A 27,903-nucleotide genomic window follows, 5' to 3' on the forward strand; every position below is an offset into this window, starting at 1 on the left:
CAACATGTTTTGTTAATTTAAGTAGTTTCACCTGGTGACGGAGGTGAAATCCTCCAAAATTATAGTGAAAGATCAATAAAAGTGACTGGTTACAGGTATATGTTTATTTAAATAAAATTATTTTTTTTCAATGCTTTCAGGTTTCAGCTTTATATGATGTCATGAAATTCAAAACACAGGGTGTTTGTTTGCATTTGGAGACTATATCCACAAAAGTGAGGCCTTCAGTTAACAAGGCAATCCACCTAGAGCAAAGATTATTGCAATATTGTTTACAGACATATATTCAAAGATGCATGTATGGTATGTTTACGATCTACTGAAAGTCAAACACGCACCAGACAATTATTTAATAGTCAGAAGCCAAACTACAACGTACGTAGTTCTTTCTACAACTATGAGTTAATTATTATTGTGTGGAATAGAAAAAGAAACTTTTCAAATAGAAATTGTAATATGATGTATTTGTGGTGAATTAATTCAAGAATGGCATCTTAAACGTATGGACTTCAAACAATTATGCAATGAATATGAGGTCATATAATAATTTTCAAGTCAGATCACTGGCTTGAGTAATAAGTTAAATTACATTAGAGATCACTCAGATTCTGAATACTAAATTATTGCTTATGAAACAAAACTAAGAGGCTTCACTTAACATTTCCAATCACTGTCACTAGTAAAATAAATATTTTTCCTCTTGCACCATAATTACGGGGTGTGGTCAAATACTTTTGGTGTCAATTGTATTGCCTACTCAACATTTTAACATCAGCTTGACTTTATACTAGTAAGAGTACTGGGTTCAGAGACATCCATAGACGACCCCAAATTTTTCATAAGCACTGCTGAGGCTGAAAGAGGATCATCATTTAGAGGAGTGCAATTTGTAGAAATGTGCAGCTGGTAATCCTGAAACAAATATCAGAAATATCAAGGATAAGTAGAGCAAAGAAAAACGGAATTGAAAGCAATGTTGTTGAAAATGTGAAAGCAATGTTTTTAATTTCACTTACTGCAGCAGGCGTGACAGAGGCGTGCATCAATGGACTGTTATCAGAGGACTGCTTCTTATCCACTTCTTGTGCAATCTGCAATAAATTTTTCTGTCCTTCTCTAGCTTCCACAAGGAATATGCTCTCCTTTACTTCTTTTGTCCCAAACTTATCAATTCTGAAAAGAAGTGTGTAATAATTATCATGTCAAGGCAGCCAAAGAACACAAGAGGGAATTCAACTTTGAAATAGTATGAAGAGATGACATTCTAAAACATGATAAATGGTAGAAAGCAGACAAGTGAGATAGAACAAAATCATATCAAATGCTTATAAACCATTGTACTGAATGTCAAACATTTAAAACATTTTCTTTGCATGGACTGGTACAGAATTCTTTGTACTTATACAAATGTGTGATGAAAGTTTACTACTGTTCAGTTTTTGTCAGTGAAATTCGTGAGAACACTTTTTACTTTTTATTTCTGGTAGTTGGGAAAATTTATCTTATCACATCTACTACAAATCTTCATCCGCTGGATAACACTGTCCTTTCGACTAAATCTTTAGTTTTTGAAATGAAGAACAACCACATGGGCAACAGCCATATGGTCTGGGAGTCTTCAAAATCTCTGAAGCCAATTGTTGCTAAACAATCAGCACAAATGTTTTAATACTGCAATTATAGAGAAGAAAACAGCTACCACACACACTTTCCAACACTGCTCTATTTTGGGAAAATGGCAGTTTAACTTTGACTCTGAATACCAATTTAATGTTTTAACAAGTTCATTGAAATGTTTATCTAAAGCCATATTTTCCCACATCTCAAAATGTGCACTGTCACAGAGCAAAGAATTACTTTTCTAGACTTATTGTGGTACTGAGAAAGCGAATACAAACAAATCCAAGACTTCACCTACAGGTAGTATCATATTTCCCTGGTTTTTCTACTGCAGTAATTGTCCTCAAAGACCAACACAGCTAGTCAACTTGAGAGACAAATAGCATAGAGACTTGAACTACTGATACACTGTTGGCCATTATGGAGCTCAGTATTGCACAACTATTTCACTCTTTCTTCCATAGTGAAACCTTTTAACAAACATCTACAATCACAGTTACAAACTGACTGCAGGAGAGATCAATCTGAACAAATTAACTCTGCAACAATGCAATACACACAAAGGCTCTTTCCAACACTCATGCTGACCATAACTATTTCCACAGTCTTTGACTGTTGAAAAGTCATACCTGTCAGCACAAAAGGAGATAGCATAACTTAACTGAACTCATTCATCATGTTTAGATCACATTATAGGCAATATTCTGTATCAGAATGAGACAAGGCCTAATTTGACAACATATGTAATCTTGTTTTAGCATTTTTGTATTACGCTATATGTGACTTGCTTAATTCAAATTCCATGCCATTCAATGAACTTACAATAACACATGTTCATGCCTACAAGTGGGACTTAAAGATCCTCAAACAGGACACAGGAGCAGTAGCATCTAATAAAGAAATTCAGATCCAGATAATGTAAATCATTTGTCCATTGAGCCTGGAGATTGCAGTGTCACAGTTTAAATGTAACTTCCAATTAGCATCTCCAGTTTAAATATATTTGGGAACACCTGACTGGTAGGAAGAGTGGCACCATCACATTCGTTCACAAATCGGCAATGAATGGTGCTGCATACACTATGATCAGCTCTTCAGCTCATGCCACAACAAGTACAATTATAATGTGGCTTATTTACAATTCACTGAGATCACTCGTGTCCAATGATGGGATACATGAAATTGTGTTTCATTTCATATAAAAAAGAGCTGTGTGAAATTTGGGCTTGAAAGGGAAAAGGATGTTTCCGTGCATTCAAATCCAAGCATCGTGGGGAGTAGGAATAACTTTATAAATTATGACTTCTGAATAAATTTATTTGTTACCAAAATAAACAGGTTGTTTACCTCAGTCTCCTTAATTGAAAATGTTCTTATATCACAAATCACATTTGTCAGATGATGTGAAGCTGGATAAAGTGGCCAGACAGAGCCAAGTTGTCCCTTTTTTTACAACACAGCCCAAACCACCCCCTTTTGTTTTTTTTCCTTTAAAAATAAGTTAACAATCATAAATAGTAAAATGTCTTCATCTTCAGTACGATTGTGGGAGACAATTTATTTGCTCAGGTATTACTTTTGTGAACTAACTGGGAGCAAACTGTTAAAGAATTTCTTCTAGAATTTGTGGACGTAAAAACTAACTGGGTGCCAAAGTGCCACACTAGCTGTAAAGTTAGTTATTCTTTTTTTGTGGGACTGGAGGTGGCATGAAATCTGTCAAAGTAGTTGGGAATCTGCATACTATTCCAGTACCAAAATTAGAAGCTTTGTATCAACTTTGGGAGGCAAACTACAAATAAATGCTGGAAGATCAACAGATGTTCATAAGAGAAAAGGAACAGATTATTTTTCCCCAAAAACTTCAGGAAGCAGCACATGCTAGTTCTTTTAATATCATTACTGTAAAAAAAAGGCCAGTTTTTGAACTATCAATGGTTGATACAAGAGCTGAGATTAATGCTTAGAATCAATCTCCAGTTATTTGATCAAGAGTAGTGACAGCTATGAAGAGGAAAGAGACTATATAGGGTGAACCAAAATTTATGCACTCTGATGCCACAGCGCAATTCCTTGCATATTAATGATATAAAAATGTGTCTAAACTTCATCCCATCCATATATTCAGTATAAAATCAATGTCAAAGAAAGGCAACTTGGTAACATTTTAAGCAAATATATGACTAGTATCTTGATTCAGTTATGTTAATCTGTGCTGTCCAGTTGCTGCAGTGAGTAGAGTTTTTTGTTAGAATGCTCGAGTTTGTTACTGGCAAAAGACACCTACATAAAGCAATCTTAGTGCTTGACCACGCTCGTTCACACCCTGAAGAGGAAGAATTACAATGTGTTGGTACTCGCACATTTTTCTCACCAATTAATGTGACAAGTTTATTACAACCTAAAGACTTAGGTGTTTTCAAAACTTTAATAATAATAATAATAATAATAATAAAACATCACTATCGTTTGCTTCAGATTCTTCTGCAAACTACAGAAGGTGTATTAGCATACCATTAAGCATGTGGTCATCTGTTTTGGCTTATCAGTGAATGTATCTAGTAGAGCAGCTAGTGATGGGGGCCCTCCACAGTATACATCCAGTACAAAGAAACTTTTAAGGAAACAGCGAGCACTGCACAAAAGATGTAAAACAAAGCATAAGACTATAGTTAGAGATGCTGAATTAAACACATTTGGCTGTTAAAAAGTGCAATGAGTGAAGCCTTTGAAGATTACTGAAGCAGAATTTTATTGAAAGATTTCTCACAAAATCCATAGTAATTTTTGGCACATATAAAGGCTGAGAGTTGAACCCAAATTACTTGTACTCACACCTACAAGTACGAAGGAACAAACACTGAGATAGCAAAACAAAAGTAAACATGCTGAAAGACTGCAAATGTTACAACAGAGGACCCACAACTACTGTCCCAGTTTACAGTTTAATTCTGGAAACACTTTAAAGATGAGCGATGACAGTGTTAGTGGCACAAAGGAGCAGTTAGATTTATTACTACTGACAAGGCTCATGGCATGATGATGGAATCACTATTATATTCCGTACAGGATTTGTAGCCGAGTTAGCTCGCTTGTAACGCCGATACACTGAAGACACTTCACGCAAAAAATTTTTGCCAAGCGGCTTGCTTGTAACGCCGATACACTGAAGACACTTCACGCAAAAAATTTTTGACAAGCGGAGCGAAGAAAACATAGATTATACCTGTGTACAAAAGGGGTAGTGTAACTGATAAACAAAGCTACCATCCAATATCACTGACCTGCATCTGTTGTAGAATACTCAAACACAATGAAATAATATAACAAAAACAATCGATTTTTGACAAAATAATTTAATTGGATGGATAAAAAGATCTACCCACCACACAGGCAGCAGAACACACACATAAAAGAAGTTTCAAAGGCAGTGGCTCCTCCCCTTCAGGCACAAGGGTTGAAGGGGAAGGAAGAGGGGTGAAGGAAAAGGACTGGAAAGGTCTAGGAAAAGGAGTAGATTTCGGAAAAATCACCCAGAACTGCGGTCAGGGGAGACTTACCGGACGGGATGAGAAGGAAGACGATTGTTGAGGACTGCATCGGATGAGATTTGAAAACGTGAGAGCTGAAAGGAGAGAGACGGGGTAATATGCAAGACAAATATTATTGCTTAAACATCGTGCGCAAGTTAATAAGAGTGAAAAGCTATGTGCATTGTATGTATCAGAGGTAGGAGGGGGCGGTGAAAAATAGACAGGTTAGAAATGAAAGATGTAGAAAACTAAAACGGAGTGAAGGTAAGAGCAGTTACTGTGGAGAAATGCTGAGACAGAAGAAATTAATATACGTTAAGGCCAGGAGGGTGGCGAGAACCAAGGGCATGTCGTAGTGTTATAGTTCAAACCTGCAGAGTTCTGAGAAACTGAGTTTGGGGAAGAATCCAGATGGCACGTGTGGTGAAACAGGCACCAAGGTCACAATTGTCTTCTTGTACAGCATGCTCTGCAACAGGATATTGGGTGTTGCCAGATTACATCTTCTGCCTATGCCTGTTCATCCTAATCGATAATTTGGTGGTAGTCGTGCCAATGTAAAAAGCTGAACAGTGTTTCCATAACAGCAGGTATATGAGACATATCATTTCACAGGTGGCTCTCCCTTTGATAGTATATGTCTTGCCAGTTACTGGGCTGGTATAGGTGGTGATAGGAAGGTGCATAGGGCAACTCTTGCAGCAGAGACGGTCACAGGGGTAGGAGCCATAGGGTAGGGACATGGATGCAGAAGAAGCATAGGGTCTGGCAACAATATTGCGAAGATTGGGAGCCCAGTAACTGGCAAAACATATACTATTAAAGGGAGAGCCACCTGTGAAATGACATGTGTCATATACCAGCTGTTATGGAAACACTGTTCAGCCTTTTACATCAGCACAACCACAACCAAATTATTAATTAGGATGAACAGGCATAAGCAGAGGGTGTATACTGGTAACACCCAATATACTGTTACAGAGCATGCTCTACAACAAGACAATTGTGACCTCAGTGCCCGTTTCTTGTCATGCACCATCTGGATTCTTCCCCCAGACTATTTCTCAGAATTCTGCAGGTGGGAACTAGCACTACAACATGCCCTTGGTTCTTGCCACCCACCTAGCCTTAACTTACGTTAATTTCTTCTGTCCCAGCCTTCACAGTAACTACTCTTTCCTTCACTCCATTTTTGTTTTCTACATCTTTCATTTCTTACCTGTCCATTTTTCACCACCCCCCTCCCACCTTTATTACATACAATGCACTCAGCTTTTCACTCTTATTAACTCATGCACAATGTTTATGCCATAATCTCTGTCTTGCATATTACCCTATTTTCCATCTTTAAGCTCTCAGGTTTTCAAATCTCTTCCAATGCAGTCCCCAACAATCAGTCTTTCCTTCTCATCCCGTCCGGTAAGTTTCCCCTGATCCATGGTTCTGGAAGACTTTTCAAAAATCTACCCCTTTTCCTAGACCTCTCCAGTCCTTTTTCTTCATCCCTATTCCTTCCCCTTCAACCCTTTTGCCTGAAGAACAAGCCACTGGCTCCGATAGCTTGCCTAATTATAACTTTCTTTTATGTGTGTGTTCAAACATATGAAGTAGCTCTAACAAATTCTGATAACAGTTATCAAGCAACACCCAACGTGCTTTTGTTTCAGATGAAACCCTGAAAGTCATGTATCAACACAATGACATGGATGCAGTATTTCACAACTTCTGGAAAGCATTTGACCTGATACCACACCTATGCTTATTATGGAAAGCATGATTATATGGGAGTATCAAACAGAATTTGTGACTGGATTGAGGATTTTTTAGTCAGGAGGGCGCAGCATCTTATCTTAGATGGAGATTCAACATCGGCATATCTCTAATTTCAAGCATAGACCAGAGAAGTGTGTTACACCCACGTTGCACATTAATGATCTTGCAAAAAATTTTAATAGTAACCTAACTCTTGCTGCAAGTGATGCAAATATTTACAGTGTGATTCAAAAATAAAGAACTGATTTCAATTGTTTATTACAGACAAACTATGAAAGACAGAACCACATTGTGCACATCACTGGATAGAGAAAGGGAAAGGTTGTTTGCCCAGGCACTATAGTGTACACTCAACTTGAGCACCAAGCATTCTTGTGAAACATCAAAATCACTGAATTGAAAGCTTCAACAGTTTGATTTCTGAGTTCTTGAAGAGAAGCTGCCACAGATGGGAAAATATTCTTTCTTTTATGTACCCTCAAAGAAAAATGTCACAAGATGTGAGGAATGCACTTTGCATTTGAACAAGGGATTGACTCTGTGCAACTTCCAACACACAACATGATTTTTCTTGTGGTGTAGTCACCCTGTTGCAACAAACAAACAACAGCATCATTATGTCAAAACTTTGAACCTTCATCCATCCAGTGACATGTGTAATGTGTTTCTATCTTTTACAGTTTTTCTATAACAAACAATTGAAACCTGTTTTTTCTTTTTGAATTGCCAATTATAACAAAGTACTTTCTACAAAAAACTGCACAAATATCCACAGAATCTTGATATAAAGGCTCCTGTGGACTTTTCACTGTGTTAGAATCTTCAGCTACACTCTTCCACATTGCTCCAGTGTGCTCTCTAATGTCATCTACCCAGCTTCCATTAGATTGTCACCTCAGTCTCTTCTAATTTCTTTGAATTCAGCAAAAAGCTTCCTTGGTCATGAACCATCTGTTTGCTACATGGTTTACCCACTGCAATTTAATTTTGGTTACAGTCGTAGTTACCTCACCCAGTCCAGTCTGTTCCCTTGTTTTCCCACCTCTCCTGGTAGTGTCCAATGAGACTCCCTTAACTGCTTGCCAAGTAACTCTCCGTTCAAAAATAGTTTTCTCACTGAAGTCCATACATCACTGTCACATGTCAAAACTGGCAGTATACACAAACTGTAAATTCCCTTTCTCAAACATCAGAAGCCTCATTTTAGAAACCCCATTTAATTTGTCAATTGGATTCCAAACCAGAAGTATAATAATTTAGTTAGCATACACTCAAAGTAAAGGCAATGCCAAAAATAATCCCTACATGAGTTAATTAATTTTAAAGTTAAGAATCAAATGTACAATATTAACAGAGCTTTAACTTTAATGCATGTACTTAATTCTGTTTTATTTAGTTGCATCTTATAATTTAAATTAACACTGCACAATAAGACAAATTTCTATACATAATTCTTACACATTGCACAACAAACTACCAGGTGATTGTAATTGAACTGACGGTGTTCTGAGTGCTGCAGTGTGGGCTGCATACATCGCAGGATGCTGAAATATCATAGGTATGTTCATTAATTGGTGCGCACACAGAATATGCTGAAAAACATAATAGTTTCACTTTCTGCCACCAGGTGAAAATATGGCACTGTAAGCTGCCAGAATGTGAAATGTTTACTGTTTTGACGTCAGTATGCTATTTGTTGCTTGGCGAGACTTGTTTATTTCTTTTTTGAAGTGACTCTTGGTATAAAGTGTTAAGAAAGTTTAGTTTTCTGTATGAAACACAATGGCTATTGAGAAAAACGACCATACACTGTTGGTAAAGTTTTTTTCTCAAAATGGCCGCAATAGCCAAGCTGCATTGCGGGAATATTGCCGACACAAACAGCTTCAAAGAGGCCCCATGTCAATAAATGAGCTAAATAATATGCTCAAGAAATTTGAAGAAATAGTTGAATTGTGTGGTGCAGTTGAGAGAGGGAGGCAGCCCGTGCAGAACACACCTCTAATTCTGCAGCCAGTGCTTGAATGAGCTGTGAAACAGGACTTCTCTCTCCCCCTCATCAACAATTCAACAGATTTTTGTGGCACATTTTACACTGGTATCCCCACAAGATTCAGAGTGTGCACTGAATGAAGCCCCAAGATAGACTACAATGTTGTGACTTTACCTTTTGTTTGTTGGCACGCATGGAAATGGATGACATGTGGATGGGGAATATTCTTTGAACAGACGAGTCACATTTTACTATGCAGGGTTCCATAAATGCACAGAACTGTTCATATGGAGTTTTACTCATCCACATGTTATGCAGGAACAGCACTCATTTTAGGGAGTGTGACTCTGTGGTGTGCTTTCACAAGCTCCTTCACTCTCAGTCCAATTTCCTTCTGGGAGGTGACACCATGCAGACCTGTTAGATGGACAGCTGACACTTGCTTGTAACGACCTCCTTGTGCAATATGTGATTTCAGATTTGCAAGAACTTAACAGTGTCCAAACCACTATTTTCATGCAAGATAGAGTGACACCACACTGGGCAGGTGACAGGTTTGCTTCAAGTTAACTTTGATAATGAATGCATCATCTCTATGTAATTTCGAGATGTGAAGCTTTCCAGATCCTCTGACCTAATCCATGTGACTTCTGGTTGTGGGGATATCTGAAAGATAGTGTCAATCAGGAACATATCCAGATTCTTCCTGATCTGAAGGCTAACATACAACGTCATACCACTCTGATTACACCAGATATGCTGTGAGCAATTGTTGACCACGCTGTGGTGTGGAAACAGCACACTGTTGAACTGGGAGAACACATGAACACATTTTGTAACTTGTGAGAATATCCTAATAATGTGCCATAGTTATCATTAATTTGAACATTCGTCCCATTGGTCCTACATGCACCAAATTTTCAACTGGTGGCAGAAAGTGGAGCTATTATATTTTACAGCATACTCCACAAGCAAACCTATTAACAAATAGGTATCTATGATGTTTCAGCATCCTACAGTGTATACAGCCCACATTGCAGCACTCTGAACACCGTCTGTTTAAATATAACCACTTAGTATTTTCTGAGTCAATTAGTGAACATGAAATCCATAATGATAACATTTAAGCTTGTATACTCACTTATCATAAATTATAGCATGAAGTCCAAGGCTCTTCAGATGTTTAATAGTGGCAGTATCATTGTTATCCTCACCCCAACAGAAAATTATTAATCCCGCATCAGTTACCAATTTTATTTGTGATGGATCCCTCAATATGTCCTCAGTATGTACGTTTATACCCTAAATTGAAAAATTGAAGTATTCTGCATTAAAAAAGAAATATTTTAGGTTTACTGAACTTAAATTCATCTAAATCTGCCACAAAAATGGTGTACCTCATTCAGATAATAAGAAACTTACAGCATTATTAAGATTAACTGAATAACTATTCTGTCCGATTCTTTCATCTGTTTCTCCACAGTCATTTTAAGCAATGAGATATCAGTGATACAGTTAAGCAGTACCTTCTTACATCATAGGGTTATCTGGCAATTCAATCACATAGTGTCAATTCTGGAAATTTCCAAGATGTGTGATGTATCTGAATGCAAAATATTTCTTCATTGTCATGAACCAGGGAAATTACAAAGTTTGTGCCAACAAAAATGCTTACGGTCCTGTGATGGTCCAAGGAAAGAACAAAAAGTTCATAATTTTTTTTCAAAGGTGAATTTTGTTGGAATTTCTGTAATTTAGGTAGCATATGACCATGGTATTACTACATACATTTCCATTTTCTTCCTACAGGATATCGAAGAGATACTGTCCAATGTGTGTGTGTGTGGCCATCACATTCATAATTATACAGTAATATTAATGTAGCTCTTACTTTTGGGGATCTGCAAATATCATGGGCACCATATGCACTGTGCCAGCTCTGCAGTGAAACTGATGCTCAGCAACAATTTCATACTGATACAATTTTGTTAATTTTGAGCTACTGATTCATGTAAAACTTAGCCACCCAATTTTTCCGAACCACAAATACCTGTTCACTCAGGCTTAAACATTACCTATATGGTTGGTGAATAATGCAAACAGCCATAAATTTGTGGATGGTTGCATTATTCATAAAAATCATTAATGACTGTGGTGTTCATGAAATTCAGCACAGAAAAAATAACATTACTTAAAATTGTTGTGTTCCGTCTCATAGCTTGTTACACTCTGAATGTGAATAGTCCACAGTATTCCTATATTAACCAAGCTTTAATCTCCAACTTATTGAACAGAAAGAAAATGGCCAGGTGCCACAAAGCAGCTGTGCAACATCTTCATGCTTACTTGATGAATGATTCTTGCAGTAAAATGCAAATTATTGATGGAAAAAGCACACTTGAATACAAAACATGTACAAACACAAATATCAATTCAGTCTTTTTCTTCTTTGGTATGTACTGTGAACATGTGTGGCAGTGTCATACCACTTAAGTCTAAACATTTCTGAAGAATATAATATGTAGTTAGCAGCTTATGTACAAAGTAACTCTCTTCTGAATGGATCTCTGTTACACCACACAGTTCTCTAATGAAATGATGTTTTTCTGTAAATAGCGATTTAACTTAATTACAATGAACGAATTACTCATAATCTGAATCTGGGCATTTTTATGTGATGTAAGTACTCTCTAATCACATGATCACTAACCTGGATCTTAACTTGAGGGACGTACTCAGAAAAAAAAGTAAAGTTGCATGAAATGCTGTTTATTCAACTTATGAACATGTCATGAGGAGTATTGATAAGAGTAATTTGCATTGTAATAATCATCATCATTTCATCCCCATCGATGTGCAAGTCGCTGAAGTGGCGTCAAATCTAAAGACTTGCACCTGGCGAACAGTCTACCCGACAGGAGGCATTAGTCACACGACATTTCCATTTCCATAAGAGTAATTTTCTTCTTCCTTGTAAAATAACACACTGATAGAAGTTCTCATTACAGCTGGCTGATGTTCACAATTACTGACTGAACTGAGGCAAAACAATTCCTAATAGTGTAAAGTCATAGCATATCTACAGCAAAATGTTTTCTTCTCTTCTTTGTCAATCTAACTGCCATGACCATATGTTTCAGCTTTTTCTTCACAACAGCATCGTGCATTTCTCATTCATATAGATGGGGAAGTCAGCATGCTGTCACAAGAAACAACCACTAAATGTCCCACTTGCCAAGTCATGCATTATTACTTTCAATTCTTCTTTAGGGAAATAATCATCTGCAGCAACCGATATTTTAACAAAGTCAATATTTACAACATAGTTCAATGAAATCTAGTGCATTACAGCATTCCAGGCAGAAAAAAAAGTGGAAGCCTGTAAAATGTTTAATTTCCATAACTTCCTGTTATATAATGGCTGAAACTGACCTACGAAAAAATGACCACTATATTTTGCAGGCACTGAGTGAATTATGTCCAGATCCAGAGGTGTAGATGACAATTGCTGTTGTCAGAAAGACACAATATTACCATTCTTGAAAGGGTATGACCACTGAATGTAAACGGCATGTTAGTTGTAAGAAAAGTCTTTCTTCCACTGCTCCAATCAGCGATCTAAGCAACCTCATAAATATGTGCTGTTACTCTTTAATTGCAACTATAGTCTTAAGTATGTTCTTAAAACATCCAGTTACTACTGGCAGCAACTTTTTCATGTCCATAAATATTACCAAGCAACCATTGTGCTGAATTTTCATTGCCCTTTTTGCCTCCTGAACAATGTCCATTGCTGTGAGAATTAAACAGTAAAAGTTTCAATAAATGTAAAAATTCTTCTGGGATCATATTTTTCTTTCAGCTATGGAAAAGTTTTATTGTACAATGTTTCAGATCCTCACTTTATCTACTTAATTTTAGGGCATTCTTTCTAATCAAGGTGGCCAGATCAATGTATTCAAGACTTCACATGATTTTTTGCAGATTCCAAGATACAATACCCAAAGAAAGGCATTCTTTCACTGACCTCATGGAACCATTTGAAGAGAACAGTCATAACCTACGAATGATGTTGCACTTCTCTCTCTCTATTTTGGACAGTTTCATGTTACACTTGTCTTTTCAGTACCATAAAAATAACCAGCTTCTGTCGAATAGTTGGTTTCTGGTTTCTTTTACTTGTTGAACATAATTACATGAAACTATAACACGTACACAATTTGATACTTCAATGAACAATGTGTCATGTTGACTGTTTCGATTTTAATGTAAAAATATTTCAGTAAACATGAATTTTACTTACGTATTCTGGACAGAAATTTTTCTATTTTAAGTGCATTTCATATTAATTTATGATGACTTTAAGATGAGACATATTGCATGTGAACTACTGCATTGTTCTGAAAACTTCATGGTAATGTAAACATGCAAAGAGTCCACAACTTAATAAGTGAAGCTGGTAGAACGGATTTCGAAATTTCTCACCACCAGAATCAATTGAGAATTACTCCTGTTTACTTTATTAGCATTTTGGCAAAATGTCTTGGTGTAAATGCAAGAAAAGCCATACTGTCGTACATCTAAGAAATTTCTCACAAATGAATCTTGCACAGTAAATCGATTCATATTCAAGTAAACTATTTCCTGAGGCAGATTTAATTAAAAATAAAGTTTCAGTAGTATTCTCCTGGTGACTGGTAAAAATACTAATTACACACAGGAATTTCTTAAAAGTAGATTAATTATTATGAGGTTTTTACTGTATTAGGATATTCACAATTTACGAAACAGAGGAACTGCATAGCAGAAAACCAGTGCAAATAATATTTATAGAAATGAAAAGTTGCCACCATTAGTAACTGGAAGCTCTAAGAAAATTTAAAAAGCACCATGTACTTCAGATTTCATTTGCAGTTCGAGGATGACTGCATATATTTGACTTGTCTCATGTTTTCTGACATTGTGGCAGCATCAGGAGACAACAGACTGTATCTGTGGAGGTAGAACTTTATCTGCATGTTAAGCAATATACAGGGTGCATAAAAAAATCATCAGATAAAAAAAAAAAAAAAAAGAAAAAAAAAAAGAAAGAAAGAAAGAAAGAAAGAAAGAAAGAAAGAAAGAAATCATAATATTACGTTATCTGAGAAAGTGCACGAACTACATACTGTTGGAAAGAGCAAACTCTTTAGTTTTACATGGTTCCCACTAGGTAGTAACACTGGCATCTGGAAGTGCAGTAATTTTTAAATCAAATAAGTATTGAATGATGGATCAGCCACACCTGATCAAATGGTTAGCTTTACGTTACTGGCCTCCAAGGTCACTGGACCTGACTGTATGTGATTACTTCTTGTGGGAGTTTATAAAAGACTCTTTTTATGTGCCTCCATTACCAAAAACAATGAACGAACTGAGACTCTGCATAGCAGCAGCTGTGGAAGCTGTAACTCAAGACATGCTCGCTGCAGTGTGGGTTGGTTGGTTTAAAAGGGGGGGGTGGGGAAGAGACCAAACTACGAGGTCATCGGTCCCTTGTTCCGAAGGAAACAATGACACAAGGTTGAGAATAAGACAATGAGACAACACAAAACAGAATCAAAGGAAAAACCACAACAACAACTGAAGGGCAACAACCACTAAAATGGACAAAAGGGGACATGAAAACCACAAAAATGGAAGAAACAGGTAGAAGAGGTTAAAACAAGAAAGCAGGTTACTGTGGCTGGCTGACCATGAGGATAAAAAGGAAAAGCCAACCACTCTGTGACACATTAAAACACTCACCCTGAAAGCACTAGGGTGGAGGACACACAGGGACAAAGGACATGGGCTAAAACATAGAGCAAATGATAAAACTCACTCTCACAATTAAAACTTAAAACAAAAGCTGCTGTTGAGGCGTTGTTGCCCAACACCGAAGGTAGGGTGCTGGGAAAGTTAAAAGTCCACCACAGAGCGGCTAAAAGTGGGCAGTCCAGCAAGAGATGGACAACAGTCATTCGTGAGCCATAGCGACACCAAGGTGGGTCCTCGCGATGGAGGAGGTAACCATGCGTCGGCCACATATGGCCAATGTAGAGCCAACAGAGGACCACAGTCCCTGCGAGAGGCACGCACAGAGGTCTTCCACACATTCGTCGTTTCCTTAATGGCACACAGCTTGTTGTGCATACTAAGGTTATGCCATTCTGTCTCCCAAAGCCACAAACCCTTGCGGTGTAATATTGAATGTAGGTCAGTTTCAGAGAAGCCGACCTCCAAAAGCGGTTTCTGCATTGATTGTTTGGCCAGCCTGTTGGCAAGTTGGTTGCTTGGGATTCCGACATGACCTGGGGTCTAGACAAACAACACTAAATGACTAGACCGTTCCAGGGCATAGATGGACTCCTGGATGGTCGCTACCAAAGGATGACGAGGATAGCACTGGTTGATAGCTTGTAGGCTACTCAAGGAGTCAGTACACAAGAGAAATGACTCGCCTGGGCATGAGCTGGTGTGCTCAAGAGCACGACATATGGTCGCCAGCTCTGTAGTGAAAACACTGCAGCCATCTGGCAAGGAGTGCTGTTCTATATGTCCTCCATGAACATAGGCAAAGCCAACGCGACGATCAGCTATCGAGCCATTGGTGTAAACCACTTCATGGCTATGGTTCATGTTGAGAATCAAGAGGAAGTGACAGCGGAGGGTCACAGGGTTAACTGAGTCCTTAGGGCCATGTGATATGTCCAGGTGAAGTTGTACACCATGGAGGTGTATGTGAATGAACCTCAACTACAGGCGGTAAAGCCAAGGACTCCAGTTCGGAGAGGAGGGATCGCACACGAACTGCAATTGTAAGACCTGACCCGGGCTGCCAATGCGGGAGATGAACCACCTTGGGCGGGAAAAGGAGACGGTAAATCGGATGCACAGGAGAACTACGAACATGTGCAACATAACTGGAGAGCAATTGTGCACGTCTAACCAGCAATGTAGGGACTCCTGCCTCCACCAGGGCACTGGTCACTGGACTCGTCCTTAAAGCTCCTGTCACTAGGCGAACGCCACAGTGGTGCAATGGGTCAAGTAAACGCAACGCTGAGGGTGCCGCTGAACCACAAACCAGACTCCCACAGTCAAGGCGGGATTGAACAAGGGCTCTGTGGAGCTGCAGCAGCGTAGAGCGATCTGCAGCCCAGTTGGTGTTGCTCAGGCAGCAGAGGGCATTGAGGTGTTGCCAGCACTTCCGCTTAAGCTGATGAAGATGAGAAAGTCAAGTCAATTGGGTGTCTAAAACCAGTCCTAACAATCCATATGTCTCTACTACAGTGAGTGGACTGTCATTAAGATAAAGTTCTGGTTCCAGATGAATGGTACGATGCTGACAGAAGTGCATAACACACGTCTTTGCGGCCAAAAACTGGAAACCGTGGGCTAGAGCCCATAACTGCGCCTTGTGGATGGCTCCCCATAGGCACCTCTCAGCAACGCCAGCACTGGTGGACCAGTACAAAATGCAGAAGTCTTCTGCATACAGAGAAGGTGAGATGGAAAGCTCTACAGCTGCTGCTGACCATTAATGGCCACTAAGAGAAGAGATACACTTAATACAGAGCCCTGCAGGACCCCATTCTCCTGGATATGGGGCGAAATATGGGAGGCACCAACTTGGACGTGGAAAGTATGAAGCGACAGGAAATTTTGGATAAAAATCAGGAACGGGCCTCTGAGACCCCACTCGTATAATGTGGCAAGGATATGATGTCACCAGGTCATGTCATACACTTTTCGTAAATAAAAAAAGCTGGCAACTAGGTGTTGGCATCTGGAAAAGGCTGTTCAGATGGCAGACTCGAGGGACACAAAATTATCGGTGGTAGAGCGACCCTGGCAGAAGCCGCAATGATATGGAGCCAGTAGGCCACGTGACTCCAGGACCCAAACCAACCGCCAACACACCATACGTTCCAGCCTTACAAAGAATGTTAATAAGGCTGATGGGCCGATAGCTATCCACATCAAGCAGGTTTTTACCGGGTTTAAGTGCAGGAATGATGGTGCTCTCCTACCATTGCGATGGAAAGACGCCATCGCACCAGATCCGGTTGAAGATGACGAGGAGATGTTGCTTGTAGTCAGATGAGAGACGTTTAATCATCTGACCATGGATCCGATCTGGCCTAGGAGCTGTGTCAGGGCAATGTGCAAGGGCACTGAGGAGCTCACACTCTGTAAATGGGGCATTATAGGGTTCACTGTGGCATGTAACAAACAAGAGGACTTTCCTTTCCATCCGCCGTTTGAGGGTGCGAAAGGGTGGGGGATAGTTCTCTGACGCAGAGGCTCGAGCGTAGTGCTCAGCAAACACGTATGCGTTGGTAGACAACAGGCCATTTATGTTAATGCCAGGGACACCTTTTGGGGTCTGGTACTCAAAAAGACATCTGATCTTCGTCCAGACTTGGGCAGGTGACGTATGGCATACAATGGTCAAGAAGTATCTCTCCCAACACTCCTGCTTCTGTCTTTTGATAAGCTGGTGGCATGGAGCCGCTTAAAGGCTATGGGGTGCTCCAGGGAAGGGTGCTGCTTATGCTGCTGTAGAGCTCGCCGACACTCCTTAATTGCCCCAGAGACGTCTGGCGACCACCGAGAGACCACCTTTTGCCAGGGGCACCCTAAAGAGCGAGGGATCGCATTTTTCGCCGCATTAACGATTGTTGTAGTCACCTGTTCAATCATCACATCGATGTAACCGTGTGGGGGAGATTCAGCGGTGACAGCAGAGGTGAAAGTTCCCCAGACCGCCTTGTTCAAAACCCATCTGGGCAAGCATCTATGGGCCTGATGCAGGGGTAGCGGCAGGACGATGGGGAAGTGATCACTACCACACGCCCCAAGGCGTTATGGGAGTTAAAATCTCTCCAAAAATAGGAAAAGTTTAGGGAGTTGATCAATCAGTGCAGCTAATATTTTTCAGGGGTATTGCACCATCTGGAGGAAGATATACACTGCAGACAGTTATTTCCTGCATCGTCCTCATTCTGACAGCCACAGCTTCAATAGGGGTTTGAAGGGGCACAGTTTCACTACAGACAAAGTTTAGGACATAAACGCAAACTCCACCTGACACTCGATTATAGTCACTACAGATCCTGTAATATAACTTATAGCGGCAGAGGACAGGGGTCCGCACTGCCGGGAACCAGGTTTCCTGGAGGGAAATACAGAAAGCAGGTGTAAAGCTTAGTTGCTGTAGCTCAGCCAGGCGGTGGAAAAAACCGCCGCAATTCCACTGGAGGATGACATCGTGAGACTGGGAAGGCATCGAAAATTCAATGAGGCAGTTTACGCCTCAGGGTCACCTGCAGCCACCGACTTATTGCCTGAGCAGTCTATATCCATTGTGTTTGAGGGTCCGGCGAGATATATGTCCACAGCGGACACCAGAATCTACACCTCATCTCCAGACGCAGAGCTTGTAGGTAGTGGTGGTGTGGGTGCCACCACAATTTCCTTGTGACAAAAAATAAAAACACCTACAGCCGTCCTTATGATTGTATTTCATTTTGTCACTATCAGTTTCAACGCTTCATTGCATCCTCTTCAGGCTGTTTTGATGGGGTACAGGTTGATACGATCCCCATGCATAACTCATCAGTTGCCAGCATTACTAGATTCGCAGATAACGTGTCAGCACTCAGCATGGTTGGAGTGCTGACACATTGTCTGTGAATCCAGTAATGCTGGCAACTGATGAGTTATGCATTGGGATCGTATCAACCTGTACCCCATCAAAACAGCCTGAAGATGATGCAATGAAGTGTTGAAACTGATAGTGACAAAATAAAATAAAATCATGACGGCTGTAGGTGTTTTTATTTTTTGCCACGATAGTAAACAGCCGTTGTCCCGGAGACCTCCTGGTAAAAGGATGGACACGCAAAAGCAATTTCCCTGGTCTTAGGGGTCTTCTTTTTGGACTTTTTTTGCTGCTCCTTGGGATTCTCCAGCTGGGAGGGCTTCACTGGTACAGTCTCCGGGACTGAGGAGGATCGTGAAGCCCTACAACCAGCTCCTTTTAAGCACTTCAGCCACTGGCAGGCGTCATCTTTCCCACTAGCAGAAACCTGGGAAGGGAGTGACCCAAGGAATCCCTTCCTGGCGAGAGGAGCCGAAGAAGACTTACACTTCTCTGGCTGGGAAGTGGGAGACTGGTGTCTCCGATGGTTGGGGGGGGGGGGGGGGGCAGTGCTCCTGGGGTAAGTGGTGTGGGAGCAATGGGGAGGGGAGATTGCCCACCACCATCAAGGGGGCATGTGAAGCCTCCTGGCTCTGAGAGCTGACTGGAATTCGCAGAACTGATGGGGCTACAACTGTTCTCATAATGGTAGTGTATGAGGTGGTCATAGCCACAGGATGTAGGTGCTCATATTTCCTCTTAGCCTCAGTGTCGGTCAGTCGGTTCAAGGTCTTGTATTCCATGATTTTCCTCTCTTTCTGTAAAATCCTGCAGTCTGGCGAGCAAGGTGAATGATGCTCTCTACAGCTGACACAGATGGGAGGCAGGGCACATGGAGTATTGGGATGTGATATATGTCCACAATCTCGACATGTGATGCTGGAAGTACAGCGGAAAGACGTATGGCTAAACTTCCAGCACTTAAAGCACCGCATTGGGGGAGGGATATATGGTTTGACTTCTCAGCGACAGACCATCACCTTGACCTTCTCGGGTAAGGTCTCACCCTCAAAGATGAAGTCACCCCTCAGACCCCGATGGACGCACTGCACGAAATGAACACATTGCCGCTCTAAATTGGCATGCAGCTCGTCGTCAGACTGCAAAAGAAGGTCCCTGTGGAAAATAATACTCTGGACTATATTTAAGCTCTTATGTGGCATGATGATAACAGAAACATCCCCCAACTTGTTACAAGCAAGTTAAGCCTGTGACTGGGCAGAGGATGTTGTTCCTATCAAGACTGAACCAGAGCGCATTTCGGACAAGCCCTCCACCTCCCCAAACTTGTCCTCTAAATGCTCTACAAGAAACTGTGGCTTCATCGAAACAATGGAGTCCCTATCAGTTCTCGTACATACGAGGTACTGGGGTGAATAAGGTTCGCTGCCATCCTTAGCCTGGCGTTCCTCCCATGGTGTGACCAGGGAGGGGAATGATTTAGGGTCATACTTTCTTGCATTCTACTGAGACTTGGAATGCTTAGAGACTGCTGATGTCTGATCACCAGCAAGTGATGATGTGGTATGCTTCATCACGCGTCATCCGTCCTGATGCCACCAACTCCGACCAGGGGCCCTACCCACAGGCGCCACCCAGCCACAACAAAAGCCACCTGGCAGGATGGCCATTTCTGGGAGTCCCGATGCCCCAGGGTGATGGGCACCTACTCCTTGGCATACATAGGGAGTTTACAATGCAGGCATCAGCAGAGTGATCCCTGTGTTGTCAGGGGGCTACAACCAACAGGGTACATGGCGGCCCCACCACAATGAATTTGCTACGGTGCTGGATATGAGGTGCAAAGAAGTCCATGGTCACCGTTGTTGCAGAAACCGACACTGCATAGTGCATGGTGGAAAACGCACCCAGGAAGGTGTCCTCACCCAAGAGATGGAGAATGAGCTGGACTACAATGAGAAAGTGGGCTAAATATCTCAAGGCACGATGGACACAATGCACTATATAAGGTGCCATCCCCAATTGGCTCCTCTTTGGGAAAATTTTGAAAATTGAGGTCAAACCCTACAAGGGACCATCACATAAAGGCCAAAACATGAGAGACTCCTTTTAGCCGCCTCTTACGACAAGCAGGAATACCTCGGGCCTATTCTAATCCCCGGACTCGCAGGGGGGTGCAGTATGAGAACAATTTGAATACAGCATTGACAAATGCTGTGCATCTCATGGAGGGCATATTGAGCACCTATGACAAGGTATGAAAAAAAAAAAAACTTTTTGAGTTTACCATTCATCAAAAAACAAAATTCATTGTACATGTTTATTAGTTTCAGAAATATAGACATGCCAAATTGGCTGATTCTTTTTGATACACCTTGTATATAAAGTGCAAAAGTGATGCAAATAAAGCAAACAGGAATAAATTAACCCATAAAATTACTATTTTATTATTTCTTTTCTAATGCCTTCTTACACTCTTTTCCCCTTTCGTCTTCATGTGCTCCCATCTGGGGGGAAAATACCAGATTTTAACTACTGCCTTATCACTATTACTGTCAACTGTATTGCCTGTACATTATTTGAATGACTCACATTACTTAGGAGCTAAAAGCTACATTCAAAAATTGCCATCATGTCAGAAAATTTTCATTAAACTAACATTTTTATAAAATCTGCATACTTAACTCACCAATATACCAGCAGACAGGGCATAATATACTGCCATTGGTATATTCCAAGTCCTCATGTCACGATATGGTGGATACTTCGCTGTTATCCCCTGAGTAAGGAACATGACGGGATACAAATTCTGCTTGAGCCGTATCCTGTGCACAAATTTTTTTTATCATTTTTCAAGTAAATTTATTAACAAAAGACAGCACTTTTAGTTTTATGCATTCAACATTAAAATATGAAATCTAAATGATTCACTATTCATCTAACCATGAAACTTTTGGAATACTGATTATATTTGTTAATACTGATGAATGCTTACATTGTGCATATATCTGGGTGGAAGCACGAAAACACAATCTTGCGGCTTCCACCGTGTTGCAGAATTACTTTGAGCACAGTATCGAGATACATGTTGAGATCAAATGGATCAACAAGCTCGTATGTCCCATCCTAAGAGGAGTAAAAAAATCTTGAAGTTAGTTCTAAAATACCACGACAACCAAAAAACTCAGTAAAAAAGAAAGAGGTTTTACCTTAAGTTCCATTGTCCATTTAATTTCAACATTGAAGCCCACATGTGGATCTATTATCTCTAATGCTTCTTGAAGAGTTGGGAAAGGCTGATGTTCTTCCAGATCATCATCAAAAAATCTGGGATTCCTGTTCTTCCCTTCTTCTAGATGATACACCTTAGTCAATAAATAAAATCTGTTAGTCTGTGAAATACAAGGTCCACTCATCAACAGCAGTTCATACAATTTACTTTAATATCTGAGGAGTGTTCACAAGTTTCAATTTGCCTGAGGATTAAACCAAGGGAGCCTCACAGCATGGGGGTACATCACACTCATTCACCTGTGGAAAAGTTAGTTTGCAATAACTAGTAAGTCAATTATCCACTGAAGGAAGGAAGAAAACCCCCTGATGACTACAAGATTATTATGAGACTGAGCAAAGATTTGGATATGACACGAGAAGAAAACATTTCACAGGAACTATCCCAGCATTCATCCAGGGGGAGGGAGAGGGAAAGAACTGCATTCTGCTGTTGTGCACAACATCACAGTCAACTACCTCATGAGCAAGAATATTAATGCGGATGGGAAAAATTCATTTTTAGCCCTGCATGAAATACTGGTGTAAAGAGTTCAAGAAAACCACCACCACCACAGTACAGAACAGCAAGGCATTGCTATCTGCAAAGTTGTCGAAGGTGGCCAGCATTTAACTGTGCTTGAAATCTCTCAGAAACTACAATTATTGAAGTGTCCAGTCAATTATTCAGTATGAGTTGAATTTGTGGAGAGTGCCAGCTCATTGGGTTCAGAAGTTTCTGAATGATGAGCGGAAAGCTACACGAGCAGCAATTTCTTGCACGTTTCTCACAGGATACGAGACAGAAGCCGATGCTGTTTTTGGCAAAAACAGTCAGTTGTGATGAGACTCTAGTCCCTAATTACACCCCCTAGTTGAAGTCCAACAATATGGCCTCACAAGGCAATGGCAAGAGGACACCAGTGAACATGATACAGCCATCTGCCAGAAAGGCCACTGTCAGTGTTCTAGTACTGCAAAACCATGGAACAGGTTGATTTCCTACAGGAACATAAGGCCGTTAATGCTGCCTACTACTGCAATCATCTTTGTCATGTTTGAGCTGGCTACCACTCAAAAAGGTGCAGCATACTAACTGGGGTCGTTCTTCTTCACACCAACGCCAGACCTCACATTGCACCAGTATTCCTGCAAACATTGGCCAATATGCATTTGACTGCCATTAAGCATCCAACCTCCAGTACAGACAAGTCAGCACGTGACTTCCGCAAGTTTGGACTAGTCAAGTTAGCTCTTAATAAAGTATTTCAAAACCAGCAAGGAATATAACAGTTTCTCCGCAATTGCTTTGGTGGTCGTCTCATACTTTCTTTGAAAATGGGATTAAAACATACCCAAACAATGGCAAGTCTATCAATAACATGGGTGATTATTTAGAAAAATAGCTCTAGTAAATCTGAATTATCTTGAAACAGTAAAGGCTTGCTTATGTTTGGTCTACCCACATCAGTGTGAAATGAAGTACAGAGTTTAGGGTTCAAGTGTGAAAACATAAATGGAAAACATTTAGTGTGAAGAGATATTATATACCTATTATTTTTTTTATTCTTAAAACAGATTTAGCCAAAACACAAAGTGTTATAGATTAATTCACTCAATCGCAATGTAGTATTTAATGCTATCACGATAATGAACATTTCTTAAAATGTATTATTTTTGTTGACAAAATAAACAGAAGTAAGACCATAAAGGGGAGAGTTATTATTTGTATGTGTGTAAAAGCAACCCGAAGTCCATGAAGATGATACAGTAACACAACAGCAGTACCCACCAAAAATGGCACTGCCCTGATTCTTCTCCATCCAAACAAAATGGCTTCTCCATCCAAACAAAATGGCAAGGTTTGTGGAAATCTGTAGGTTGCTATTTGAATCTAACAAAACCCTCAATTACCATAAAGAAATGAGTGGAGAGGTGTTTCCGTGGTGGTTCGAGAGCTGCCCATTAAAATTTTTGGTTGAGCTGCTTGAACTGTTACATACAATGCCTCTTATCATTAGATGATACTTAACATGGTGACTAGAGCTTCCTCCAGAGAACATGACTTTTGATTGGCTAAAACAAAAGAACATTTCTGTGTCAAACTATTTCAGAAAGTGCAAATTTTTGGATGTGTGGTTCTTCATAGAAATTTGTGTTGCTGGGCGAGGATAATAGCAAAAGAGTTTGTTTCATTTTAATGGCACACAGAATGACGAAATGTTTGTATTTTTTAATTTCTTTGCAAGAGTCATGTTAAATCTTGGTGTTGCAACTTGGGAATGACTGGAACCTCTTACATCATAATTGAAGCTTCCAAAATTAATTAAATAATTTGAAAATTTATGACATAACGATCAAATCATTTCCCTACTCCCACCATTATCCATCCTAATCCACCCTACAACACTGAAAAAGAATAAGGCAACAGAGCACACATATTGTTTATAGGCACCACCCAGCATCAACCTCCTCCCCTTCCTCTGGTGCACAATCATCAAAAAGTTACTTTCGTCAAGGTATACAGTAGGCCAGTACAATAATTCTCAATAGTATTAAATGACTCCAATGTCAACTAACATGAGATGACAGAAATAAGCATTTTTTTTTAAACATACAATACAACTTTTTAAACATACAATACAATGTAATAACACTATTTTCATGCTAAAAGAAAACATTCTGATGAGAATCATCCAATGCAATATGATGACAGTCCTATCAAGTCAATAGCAACATCTGACTCAATGTTATGAAGCTACTATCTGCTAATTTCAACATACTAAGATAGTAAGTGTGGAAACATTGCAGCAAATTTGAATAATACATGCCTTTGTCCACAAACATAGCACAAACATTGTGCATTTTATTAATGTATATGTTGCTTTGCTGATGCAGATCTTTCAAGTACATGCAATAACTGCCATATTATTCAGCAAAAAAGATATCTGCCTCCAGCCAGATGCAGTCGCTTGTGCTGTTTCAGAGGGAACCTCTCAGCCTGCAAGATGCAGGAAATCACAAAGGATGGGATTATTGGTAGTATATATTCAATATTCAATATTATGTAGGTTATGGTGCTCCTTAGGGACATGGCTGCCAAGGAGCCAAGGACGGGAAGAAAGCCAATGTGTCTCTAGGACACAAATGTTCGGAAGGCAGGTACTAGTATTTCTAGAAAGAAATTTATGAAGGGAAACTATATGAGGTCTCTATTTTTTTTTTTTTACTTCAATGTACAAACTTTTGAGAAACTGATCTTCTGCTAATATCTCTCAAGTGTAGCTATGCCAAGATTGTTACGACCTACAAATCACTAAGTAATATCCATTTCTGTCAAAATCTTGAAAAGAAATTAACTTCAAACATCTCAAATGAAGAGTTACTATCAGTGTCTGTGTCTACTCAAATTCTAAGTTTCAGGTAACACTCTTTTGGAAGTAGTAAAATCCACTTTTGAACGGGGAAGGAGTGGTCTGAAAGCTGTAAATGCTTTGCCGTACCACTATCCAACTAAACTGTCCCTTCACAAACAGTAAGAACTGGAAACCATCAAAGTTTTTTATAAGCTCAATGGACAAAATACCAGTTAGCCCTTTGAAAGAAAACACTTGTCTCTTTGGAGCACTAAATATGGCTTAGAACTGATGCCACGAATTATCTGTCCATCCACCACTGACTGAGTTAAATCAGCATTGTGTGTGTGTGTGTGTGTGTGTGTGTGTGATTGCGTGTGTAAGACAGAGAGAGAGAAATGCATGTGACTCTCCATTGGTAGTGAGGAACCAGCACAATAAGGCATATCGACTGGAGACATAGGGCAATTGTCAGTCAGCAGCAGCCGCCCGAGACACAAGCAGCCACAGGGAAGTAACAGATTGTGTGTCACGTTATGAGTTCCTAACCAGGAGTTAATTTTATGATTTCATCTGTGTGTTTTGGTAGTTTAGTTTTTCAAATTTCTGCATGTTAATTAAATACTTAGTAGGCATATCCTCACATTTCTGTTCGCATCGGAAAGTAAACCGATTTTGTGATATATTAAAAGTTCCTAATCACCTGTGTGCTTTGGTAGTTCAGTTTTTGAATCTCTGTGTCGTAATCTAATGTACTGGACACAGTTCTTGCATTTTCCTTTGAGTCTACAGTAGAGCTCCATAGCGTGCATCAATAATCATTTGCTTGTCTGTGTAATGTAGTTTTCCATGATCTTATGACATCAGCAGTTTGGTCCCTTGCGAATCCACACTTTTTTTTATTGTGAAGGCTGTGAGCAGAAGCAGGTCCAATTGGTGACATTTCGCTCTTAACTCTAGGCTGTGATGACTTCTGTTACACAGCTTGGAGGTGCAGTGGAAGGCCATCACTGTTGTGGGCCGGCCGTGTGGGGCCAATGGGTGTCCAACACGTCTGAGTGTGCCAATTGGCCCGCACCAGTAATCAGCCCAGTTACTGCTTGCACTGACGATGGCACTTCACCTGTGGTCAAGAGGGAGATTGCCTCGAGGTGTGGCAGGCAGTGAAAGAAAGACTCCGCAGGGGCCACAAGTAAGGCCTCCCTGGTTAGTCTGATGAACAGGTTCCAGGTGCTGTCTATGGCTGACACTGCCTCCTGCCAGATGCAGTCGCTTGTGCTGTTTCAGAGGGAACCTCTCAGCCTGCAAGATGCAGGAAATCACAAAGGATGGGATTATTGGTAGTTAAGAGCTTCAATATTATGTAGGTTATGGTGCTTCTTAGGGACATGGCTGCCAAGGAGCCAAGGACGGGAAGAAAGCCAATGTGTACTCCGTCTGCATACCGGGCGGAGTCATTGTAGACATGGAAAGGGTCCTTCCAGATACCATCAAGAGCACAGGATGCAGCCAACTGCAGGTGGTGCCTCGTATCGGTACCAATGATGTATGTTGCTTTGGACCGGAAGAGATTCTCTCTGGTTTCAAGCAGCTAATAGAAGAGGCAAAGACTGCTTGTCTTGCTTGCGAGGTGAAAGCAGAGCTCACCATTTGCAGCACAGTTGACAGAACCAATTGCAGATATGTGGTACAGAGCCGAGTGGAGAGTCTTTATCAAATGCTCAGACAGTTCTGCGACTGTAGAGGCTGCACATTCCTCGAGTTGCGCCACAGGATGGTGTGGTATGAGATTCCGCTGAATAGGTCAGGAGTCCACTACATGCAGGAGGCAGCTACATGGAGAGTCTAAATCAAAGGCTCACATGGTACTTCAACTGTGTTGGCTGCACTTTCCTCAACTTGCACCGTAGGGTGGTGGAGTTTCAGGTTCCACTGAACAGGACAGGAGTCCACTATATGCAGGAGACAGCTACATGGGTAGCAGCAGCTGTGTGGCATGGAGTGGCCGGATTTTTAGGTTAGAGGCTTTCAGGGAAATAAAAACAGGGCTTCAGTCTCAAAGGATTCAGGTCGAACATAGGAAGAACGTAGATACAGGAACCGTCAGTATAACAGTTGTAAATTGTCGTAGCTGTGTTGGGAAAGTACCAGAGGTCCAAGCATTAATAGAAAGCACTGATGCTCAAATCAACATCGGAACTGCAAGCTAGCTAAAGTTGGAGATAAGTTCAGCTGAAGTTTTTCTGAAGAACCTAACGGTGTTCTGAAAGGCTAGAGTAATCACAGAATATTGTCTTGTCACCACTGATTACTATTACTGGCCATGCAGTTTCCTAAGTGAGAACCCATAAAGCAACGTTTTGGAAATGCACCCAGAGAGGAACTATTGCTGAGGTGTGGGGAATTGAGAATTGACATGAAAAATGTGTGTTTTATTTGGGGGAGTGTGGAGGAACAAAAAGAGGGAGAGAGGGGGAGAGGGGGAGAGAGAGAGAGAGAGAGAGAGAGAGGGGGGGGGGGGGGGGGGAGTGAGGGAGAGAGGGGGGGGAGGGGAAGAGAGAGAGAAAGTTAAGTAAGTAGATACACATCAAAAACAAGTGAACTTTAACACATGGGGAAAATGCGGGCTATTGGATTTTCAATGGGCAATGCTACAGGCAGAATGATTTT

At 40.5% G+C, this 27,903-nt stretch overlaps 1 protein-coding gene across 3 annotated transcripts in view; it reads right to left on the bottom strand.

The window, feature by feature from the left end:
• Window positions 1–338: 338 nt before the first annotated feature.
• LOC126262292 (glycerophosphocholine phosphodiesterase GPCPD1-like) overlaps window positions 339–27,903 on the bottom strand; it is a 271,804-nt gene continuing 244,239 nt past the window's right edge. For all 3 annotated transcript variants that reach the window (XM_049958818.1, XM_049958816.1, XM_049958817.1), the window contains 6 exons: window positions 21,817–21,972; window positions 21,603–21,733; window positions 21,297–21,432; window positions 10,061–10,221; window positions 1,017–1,173; window positions 339–912 (listed from right to left, as the gene is read on the bottom strand). In XM_049958818.1, coding sequence (XP_049814775.1) covers window positions 772–912; window positions 1,017–1,173; window positions 10,061–10,221; window positions 21,297–21,432; window positions 21,603–21,733; window positions 21,817–21,972 — 882 coding nt within the window. In that variant the 3' untranslated portion in view covers window positions 339–771. The remainder of the gene's footprint in view (window positions 913–1,016; window positions 1,174–10,060; window positions 10,222–21,296; window positions 21,433–21,602; window positions 21,734–21,816; window positions 21,973–27,903) is intronic.

The sequence above is a fragment of the Schistocerca nitens genome, chromosome 6 (genome assembly GCF_023898315.1).
Source record: "Schistocerca nitens isolate TAMUIC-IGC-003100 chromosome 6, iqSchNite1.1, whole genome shotgun sequence".
NCBI classification, from domain to species: Eukaryota; Metazoa; Arthropoda; class Insecta; order Orthoptera; family Acrididae; genus Schistocerca; species Schistocerca nitens.